Raw genomic sequence first — 10,297 nt, 5'->3', positions numbered from 1 at the left:
TCGTAAAGGAAACGCAACAGCAACGCGCTCCTGTATTGCGGGTATTGCATTGACTTTCTGCAGGCGTTTTTCGTATATGGATACTGACTCCCTCGTGAATCGAATCGTTTTTTGAACCACCACTGAATCGAATCGCGATTCGATGCATCGAATCGAATCGAATCGAAATTTCGATGCATTTTCGATGCATCGCACACCCCTATAGAACTATTTGTTGTTTGATGTGTTTTAAATGTATTTTTACATTGTTTCATATGAAAAATTTAATATGAACATTAAATCATTCATAATTTAGTCATAGTATTTTGTAGTAAATGGTTTTTGAAGAGGAATAAGTAAACTTACATAGTTATTTTTTTCTAACTTGCTGAAATAATAACTTAATTAAACAATAATCTCTTACAACAATTATTATGTCTTTATAGTCAAGCTGTTTGTATTTATTATTGTGTTTTTTGTACTTCACCGTTTTTTACCAAAAGTTAGTAGATTTGATTTGGTAAACCATGTGTCATAATACAAAATGGACAGTATATGTTACACTTAATTTTTAAATGTCGGTTTACGATGGTTGTAATTAAGTCAAGTAAGAGAAATCCTAAAACAGGCTCCCGTAAAAGGTTATTTTTTATAATCTTGCTTAGCAATTTTTACACAGAAATAACAAAAGCAAAACAACTCAAATCATAATCAATGTGAAATATTTTATATCAGCTCTATATTGAGGTAACTATAATCTTCAGTAGGCCTACTGTTACTTTAATCAATAATAATGAATACAAGTTGTAATAAGTATTTTTTATGAAATCAATAAAAACCAAAAAGACAAATAATATTAGCCATACAGTACAACAATTATATAAAATATAATTGTGTTGAATCTTATATTTTCCTGTTAAAAAATAATAAAAAAACTAGTTTTCTATCAGCAAAAGGGCATTATTTATAGGCCTAGCCTCAGTGTAATCCTATCCTATACTCTAATATGAGCTAAGTCTGTGTCTGTCTGTCTGCAATATCATAGAAAAAAGAATTAAATATAGACCGTCAGCTGTGTACTGTAGTGCTTTAGTTACTAAGGTTCTGGCGCACACCGCTGGGAGTGCCATGTAGTTACGGCCTATGCGCTACATAACTACACGGTACTTCCAGCGGTTTGCGCCAGAACCTACATGGTAACCACTACATGGCTGTTAATCTATAATTTAATTCTTTTTGTCTATGGTAATATACATCTGTGGCGAATTTCAGCTACATTTAGGTGATTTGGTCGTGTGAATGATTACCATAACCGAACCGTTGGTGTTGGAAACGACAACTGGGCTTGTTTATTTAACCCTAGGAGACAATTTACCGCATATCACAGGCCCAAAGAGCCAGCTTTGATGATTATTAATATTAATTGTAACACATAAATACTATTATCCATTGGATGTATGCAAGAATTACTGATCAGACGACCGGACACAATGTGAATTGAACATTGAGCAAAATATTAATATTAGAAAAATGACATGTGAAATAACATGAACAATTTTGACTACAGGACCTGAAAACAATCATGGGAATTTAGAATAATTACATATCTATCTAACACCATACCTGACATGGGGGCCTTACCTAGCCTCCTAGCACACGCATATCACACAAAATACACTACACTCTAACTTAGGCCTGAAAGATAATTCAAAACAGCTAACAGTAATTTTATTAATAATATAACCGTATTGTCACCTCTTTATATGAGTTGTGTATACAATGTAACGTTTAACTTCAAATTTAAAGGAACAGATCGGCCCTTTATTTATTTTATATTTAGGATTGTACTCAAAACACGATTACCTGAGTAGATTCCACGAATCTATGCAGTTATTTATTGTACTGTCATATGTTACACATTAAATTAATAAGTACAAGAATAAACTCTGCTTTTGCCGCTCTACTTCACCGCTAACCATTACGCGCCTGCCACCCGTCGCCCGCTAATAAACCGCCCGCCACCTGCCGCGGACGGGCGCCCCTAGGCAGGTGCCTATTGTGCCTTATGGTAAGTCCGCCACTGTGTTTGTGAAAATTTAGTGTATAGGATCAATTATCTTCTAACAAACAGGTCTAGTTGTGTTAGATATTATAACTTTGGATTCAGATTTTACAAACTCATTAGCAGGAAAATTGCTCAAATAAACTAATCATACAAAATAATAATTGGCTACTGACCTACCATACAAGTGATGTAGTATGTAGTATATATCCTATCTCTGCTAACTTTATAAAAATGTATTCTTAGTAAGGAAAGTAAAACATAAAAACTTTACAACAATCAAATTTATTTAAATTTATCTTTTTTTGTGACCTTTAAACTTCTCTTTCTTCATTCTAGTTTTTACCCTCTGATGTTTATTTTTATGTGATTTCTTAATCTGTTTCTTCTTCTCTAACCGCTGTTTGGTTTGGAAAGCTTTACTCTTCTGCACTTGTTTTGTAGCTTTGTGTTTTATTGCTTTTCTCACATCTTTTTCTGATTTCAGCTCCATTCCAAGCAACTCACTGCTTTCTTTTTCCTTTTCATCATCTTCTTTTTCTGATTCATCTTCTTTGTCTGTTTCATATTGGACCTGAACATGATTTCATATAAGTAAAATATAAGTAAAAAAGAGATACTTATAGAACACAGGGCCTAGGCTTTAAGGATAAATGTTGGCATAGCAGGCTAACACAGTTAATGTTAAATTCCTATTATTTCTTAAACGCTTACATAGTTTGTCTGATTGAGCATAACAATAATAAACGCTTTAAAGAGTATTTTTTAAAGTTCTATGGATAAATTCAGAAAAAAACTGGTATTTGAAACGTGGTAAGTGGCTCTTTTTATTTTGTAAGACAAAAAAAGGGTACAAGTTTAAGAGATGGAGGTTTAAGAATTAAAATGAACATTTAAAATCGGCCAGGAAAAAAATCATTTATCATTTTCGGTTAAATGTTTTTTTTTACATTACCTACTTGTCATTGTTCCAAATCATCTGAGGCTACTACAATCAATTTAGTAAACAATGCTGAGAAGAAGGAAGCTTCAATTCAACAGAATTTAAAATAGCCTAACTAAAAAAAAAAAACAATATATAAATACAATTTGGCATAGAAAAATAAACTATAAAACTTACTCTGTTTGACCCTATCCAGTTGTTTTTGCTCTCCAAATCCACAGGATTCAACTCCACTACACTCACTGTATGATCTGGTAAATCATATTCTTCTTCATGCAAATGCTCGAGCTCAGGAATCGGGCGATTGGTCAGCACCAGCTTCTTAATTTCTTCTCGAGCCTGTCGGTCACAAAGTAACATAATTAAAATATTTAAACATTTCTAATTTGTAAAACAATTCTTTTTGTGACCAGCTTAAAACACCAACCCACAATATTTGTCCGGGGTAAACATAGAACGCGTTGTCACTGAATTTGGTATTTAAAATTTTTGCAAAACTTACCACACTACTTTGTTAAATTGGGGACATACTTGTCCATCCCCGTCAACGTCAAGGTCAACCGACGACAACCTCAAACCGATGACCGATGATATGTGATGCAAAATGCGTTTTCACACCAAATCCCGCCATTCTATTTTAGTTATTGAAAAAATCTTGCTCACTTAAAGGTTAACATTTGTGATTACTGTAATTCTGCCTGACCCTGAAGGCAAGTGAGCGCAGCGAACGAGCTCCAAACTAAAGGTGAGTGAGCGTAGCGAACGAACTTCAACCAGGACGTGATTGAGCCGAATAGAAAGACCAAGAATATTGTCTGCCCACTAGCATTAATATAAGAGCAATAATAAAGAATCGGTTATCCTTTGTACTATATGTGTTTCATTAGTTGTCGTACGTATTTTAATTTAGTTATAAGCACTTCATATACAATAAGACAATTAAACGTTACGGTACTTAAATTATAAATAGTCAAAGGCAAGACAACGTCTGCCGGGTTCAGCTAGTATATCATAAAAAAAAGCATTACCAAAATCTATCAATTCCAAAATCCACCATTGCTCTATACCAAAATTTACCAATTCTCCATACTAATACCTGAAAAATCAATCTTCAATACTTATACCATTTTTTTTAATTTTACCAAATTGTATTGAACCGCGCCACCCGTACCCGCGCCCCACGTACCCGCACCCAGGCCAACGACTTGGAAGCGTGATTCCATGCGCAGGCCCGAGGAGCGGCTCACAAAAAGGGCGATCCTTCAAACCTAAACAGCTATAGGCCTATTTCTGTAATTCCTGTGTTTAGTAAAGTAATAGAAACTATCATCAAGAATCAACTAGTAAATTTTTTTGAATCAAACAACCTTTTTTCCGATCTTCAACATGGATTCAGGCGTAATAGATCTACTGTGACTGCGATGGCCGAACTTGTAACCAGAGTGCAGGATGCTTTTGAATCTTCGGACACGTTGGCATTGACACTTTGCGACCTGAGCAAAGCATTCGATTGCATCTCCCACAAAATCCTAATTGACAAACTCGAACGTTATGGTGTGGGTGGTGTCGCCCTACACACATTCAAATCCTATCTTGGTAATAGAAGGCAAGTGGTCTCTTTGAGTGGTGCAAAATCCCAGGCCATGACTGTAGCCCATGGAGTTCCCCAAGGCTCGATTATGGGGCCTGTACTGTTCCTTGTCGCCATAAATGACCTCGAATTAAATGGTATGGCCCTTAGATTTGCGGATGACACTACCATCTTCTCGTCCGGTGCAAATCCTACTCTTGCACTTGAGACAGCTGACATCCAATTTGAAGAAGCGAAACACTGGTTTGCGTCCAACAAATTAAAATTGAATGAAGACAAGACGCAGAGACTTACTTGTACTCTCAGTCACCACGTACAAGATGTACCAAACGTAAATCTTCTTGGTTTTGCAATTGATCCAAAACTTGCTTGGGATAAACACATCCAATCAGTTGGAAAAAGACTGTCCAGGGTGGTCCATCTACTTCGGAAGTTGACTAGGCTTGTCAGTAAACCTTATTTGATTGTAGTGTACCATGCTCTGTTCCATAGTATTTTAAGCTATGGTCTCCTTCTCTGGGGCCATGCACCATCATGTCTTGAAATTCTCAAATTGCAGAAGAAAGCAGTACGTATTTTAACTTCTAGTAAAAGAAATGACCATTGCAAACCTCTGTTTGTCAGCACCGGTATTTTAACTATTGTCAGTCATTACATTTTTTTGTCAGCCGACCATGTGAAGGCAAACCTACATAAATTCCCTACAAGAAATACTGTTCATAGCCATGGTACAAGACATCGCTCCGACCTGGACATACCGTTCTGCCGGCTGTCTAAAACCAAAAACTCTTTCCCAACGCTTGCCCTGAAGATTTACAACCACCTGCCTACGTCAATCAAGAACCAAGGGGAAACGGCCTTTCGTACAGCCCTGAAAAACTTGTTGAGGGAGAAACCATACTACAGCCTACAAGACTTTTTTAATGAAAAACTCTTAAGTCAATAAGCCTGCGGCAAAATCATCCACCGCCAAAGTACTTTTAAATACAGTTCATACTTCAATCTATGGAAGTTTTTATGTATATAGTGTAAATAGAAAAAAAAAAGAAAATTGACGCAACCTATCCGGCTTTGCTGGTCTCGGTCAAGGAGGAGGTAATTAAGGTAATTAAGGTAATTAAGTAGTCACGGCTCAGTATGGATTACTACACCAACCCTTATGCTACTTCACCTTATGCTGCTACACCTATGTTACTTAAACCTTTATGTACTTCCATTAAGTTTATAATTTTGGAGTTATGGATTGTTTTATAGTAGCCTAAAGAAAAAAAATTAATGCAGCAATCAGGGTTGGTACTGATTTTGGAAAATGAAATTCCCTGACTTTTCCAGGTTTTCCAGACTGATATACTTTTTCCAGGTATACCGTAAGACGATATCGAATAGTCAGAATCAAGAATTATTAGAAAAAATGTAGGCCTAAATAGTTTATTCATAAAACCAATAAGGAAAGAATTAAACATCTGGAATCTGGAAAATTAAGAGTAGCCTACCAACTAACTTAACCTCACACTTTAACATCTTGTAAATAAATATGAAACAAAAAGATTTTCTGATTTCTGATTCTGATTGACTTTTACTTTATGTTCTACTTGGCCTTGACTTGACACTAGCAGATAGACGATACGGTGCTTCTGATACTGATATATATCGATATTTTGCTTGCGATATCATCGGCTTATATTGGAAGAAACATGTGATATTGGAAAAATAACTACCATGCTTGTACCGGAGACAAAAAGTAGTACCAAACTAAACTATTAAATGTTTCAACTAACAGGATAAATTTTTTTTTATAAACTCCTACAAGTGCAGTTTTTTTTTAGTTTATTAAAGGTTGAATCAGTATTGGTATAACTTCAATGAGGAATTGTATTCAGTATCGTATTGAAATTGAAACGATGAATGTAGGCCTATCCTTCTGCGCATCGCGGTACTAGCAGTGTTTCCATACGTGGGATTATTATCCCGAAAACAGGATTTTTAGAGCATGATGAGCGGGATTTGAAGGGGATGTGGGATAAAACAGGAGTTTTGGCTATGACGTCCGTTTTTATTTAGGCTACTATGCTTTATTTTAGTGAAAAACTAACCCCGATCGAAAAAATTACCTTAACAAAATATGATAGCAATGTTAAAACAACTATTTAAACACAATATACAAGTCTAATTTAACACTCAGAATTTAACATCAAAAATCTTAAGGGATTAAACGGGATTTCTTAACCCAGTGACCGGGATTATATTCTTTTGGTCGTGTAGAAACACTGGGAGCTCAGTGCGTTCAATTAAAGCCAGTAATCAGAGGGTGATGATAGAATGTCTGTCGATGTTCGATGTTTTTGTTACATCGATGTTTTCATCAAACTTCGATGTTTTTGACCAAGTATTGAGGCGTAGATGCAAAATGTAGCATATCTGTAAAAAACGTAGTCTTTCAAGAGAAATTCCAGATTTTTTCCAAAATTCCCTGACTTTTCCAGACCAACAAAATTCCCTGACGTTTCCAGGTTTTCCCTGACCGTACCAACCCTGGTCATCCTTTTGTTTTGGGGCTTGTTGACCGCGAGCAGCGGCCCGGCAGGTAGCCCATGCAGCTGTTGCCAACCTTATAACGAAAGTTCCCCGTTAAATCCCTGCTGTTGAGCAACAGCCAGCGTTGGTCTTGGCTAGGCTTGATCTCGGTTAACGCTCTATGTCGTGAACCCATTTTTTGGCCATTGGTTAAAATTGGCCGAGATCAACAATAACGGCGGGCCATGAAACCCCCAACTCGTGAACCACCACTTAGTTAATTTGAGTGATGAATTGGTAATACAAGTAAACATAGAGTGTAAGGTAAGATCTGTTATAAAGTAAAAAACAGGGATCTAAATAACTTAAGTACTTACTTCTACTTACTTACTTCTTTTTTAATGCGTTTCTTTTCTTCTTTCAGCCACTCTTTTAGCTGCTCTTGAGCTTTCCGCTTCCTCTCCAGCTTTCTTCTACGAAATCCAGTGAGGAATTCTCTAAAACATGTTAACTTTTAAGCTATGGCATTAGGCCAGCATGTATGCCTACAGTAGCATATATGTATGCCTACTACTCTAGAGATTTGTTTATTTCAACTACTTTCAAACTTAGATATAACTTGTTGAATTAGGATCTTAATTGCCCCTCTTACAACATGGCAACAGTATCGGTAATATTTTAGTGTAACAATTTTAGGGTTAAAAATATGTATCAGTTTGTAATCACTTATAGGTAAGTTATATACATTAAAAAGATACGGTAAAAATAAAAAAATCTTAAAATAAATTTAACTAACAAACTTTGGTAAGAATAATTCAACCCCTCTGTTTAGCAAAATAACTGATTGATTCGGTTATTTTCATTCAGTCATTCCAACCACTAGGTACCAGTAATGAATACTCTCAACTGCTTATATTCAAGTTTGTTCCAGATTTGTTCAGATACAGCCTTACCTTACTTACTACTTACTTACTTACTTGAATTCTTCATCTTTGACAGAACCAGTCTGATAGATTGCGTTATATTTATTAATGATAAAAATAAAGACTATGTACATTATTTACAGTAATTATACTGAGTCACTAAACTTAACTTGGCCGTTTACTATTGGCAAGGCGAACAGAAACTCATCTAACAAGGGGCTCATCCTCATCCTCCATCCTCCATCTACACATTACTTATAAAGTTCTAAAAACGTTTTAAAACTGTTCTTTGACATCAACACTACAACTTTGTTAAGTAGCTTTTTGGGGGAGAGCCTTCCTTTTATTAAGTTAGGCCTAATTAAATATATCAGCAACAAATTTAACTTTAATACTTTTTAATGAAATGGCGACCATACAAAGTAGGTATTTTAAGCCAAGTATGAATGGAGATGAGTGTAGGATGAGTGGTGCGATCTTGTAGTCTTGTTAGTTAACCCAATTAAGTTACTGCGGAGTAGCTATAGATTGGATGTCTTCCTATGTTGATGGACGGAGGCAAGTTGTTATTAAAGTACCAGGTGTTGCCACTAAGTAAGTACAGGTGTTTAAGCAAATTTGGTTGGTTAGGTTAGGATATGACAGTAGGCCCCCTAACTGCCAGATGCCTAACTTAATCCACTCCAGGTTAGCGGACGCGTATCCTCTGCGTAATTATTAATAAATGGCGTCCTCGGCGCCAAAGAATTCTTTAAGTAGTTTTTGAACGCTTAAGCTGAGGTCTGGGTCTGAAAAGAGTGCCTATGGGTAGGCTACAGTTTCTTATCTGGGCTACGCTTATATAGGCTATTGATTGAAATTATCGAATTGAAAATATTGATTAATAGTCGATATTTTTAGTAATCTATTATCAAATAAAGGGTAAAGTTTCTTAACTGGGCTATGCTAATATTGATTGAAATTATCGATTCGATTAGTAAACCTTCATGCGATTTTTTCACCATCAGCAAGTTTGGTTGGTTAGGTTAGGTTATGATAGTTTTATTTTATCGATAGTTTCAATGGATATTAGCGTAGCCCAGTTAAGAAACTGTACCCTGTTCCCGTGCCTATAACTTACCAAAAAGCGAATGGAGGTTCACTAATCGAATCGATAAGTTATTTTAAATTGTTAGTAGCGTAGCCCAGTTAAGAAACTGTATCTAAATGATGTTCACAAACAGATTATCTTAGGTAAATACTGTATAGCCTATTATAACCCAGCTAAGCTTAGACCCTAACTTAACTTCCAGTACTTACTTTCTTGCTTTTTCATCAAACACAATGCTCAGTTTGGTTTTCCTGTTAATTGGTTTATGTCGTTTAACAGAATTTTTCCTGACATTAGTTTCTTCTATATCTTCATCCATTATCACTCCTGACTCCTGAGCTGAAATCGTATTCGTATACGAAAGAAAGAGTAAAGAATTGAAAAGAAGACTTGTTATTATTTTGAAATTAATTAATTGCTAAGGTTAGACTGGTTGGATGTTGTCAATGTGTGTCATTGTGGGAGGTATTTGGGTATTTCACTCACTGGCACTGCACTGGGTTCACCGTTCACCACCCACCGGTGGGACACACGGGAGGGACTAGGGAGTAGGGACTCACTCCACTCCAGATTTCCAACGTGAAGGCACGAAATAGTGAGCGCGTAACATGCAGTGGGCCCATTTCATAATAAACTACAAGTTACAAGTTACAACTTGTAACTTGTAATTTCCATTAGATTTGCATTGGGCGATCAGCTGATTTACTAATACAATTAGTTTGTACTTTATTATGAAATGGGCCCAAAGGTCGTATGCGCGCGAAATACGTTGGCAGCTTTGGCTGTAAATCAGCTGGTCAGCTGTTGGTTGTACTGTTGTATCAAAAAAAGATTGGTTACTGGACTATGAAAATAATTTTACTCCACTTATAAAATGTACAGATATCGATTTTTAATTCATATTGTTTCGGTTTTCAATTCTGTATGTTTTATTTTCAATATTTTAATAAATTTATGTTCATAAGTTTAAATTTAAATAAATAAAGTGCGAATTAATGAGCTGATGTAACCTGTCTGCCATGTTATCTAAATTTGCGTTTACACCAGAGTTTGAAAGACGAGTTGCAAACAGAAATTGCAAACATCTCTAAAAAAACGCCCATTTTCAGACGAAACTTTTCGCCGTTGCAAACAGTTTTTCAGTGTTTGTAACATAAATTTTTGTTTCCACTTGAAGTCGATAAAGATCAAAGGG

The 10,297-nt window shown here is 35.8% G+C and overlaps 1 protein-coding gene across 1 annotated transcript; it reads right to left on the bottom strand.

Moving 5' to 3' along the window:
* Positions 1-2,320: 2,320 nt before the first annotated feature.
* Positions 2,321-9,570, bottom strand: LOC129001305 (nucleolar protein 12-like). The gene is made up of 4 exons (XM_054428557.1): positions 9,312-9,570; positions 7,481-7,586; positions 3,162-3,323; positions 2,321-2,615 (listed from the first exon to the last, which is right to left on the bottom strand). Exons 1-4 carry the CDS (start codon positions 9,419-9,421, stop codon positions 2,337-2,339), a joined length of 657 nt encoding a protein of 218 aa, XP_054284532.1. The 5' UTR covers positions 9,422-9,570; the 3' UTR covers positions 2,321-2,336.
* Positions 9,571-10,297: the final 727 nt, after the last annotated feature.

This window comes from Macrosteles quadrilineatus, unplaced genomic scaffold (assembly GCF_028750875.1).
Source record: "Macrosteles quadrilineatus isolate MER2022 unplaced genomic scaffold, UCM_ALF_1.0 Scaffold_8__2_contigs__length_117827958, whole genome shotgun sequence".
Taxonomy (NCBI): domain Eukaryota; kingdom Metazoa; phylum Arthropoda; class Insecta; order Hemiptera; family Cicadellidae; genus Macrosteles; species Macrosteles quadrilineatus.
This window is presented reverse-complemented; position numbering and strand designations above follow the sequence as displayed.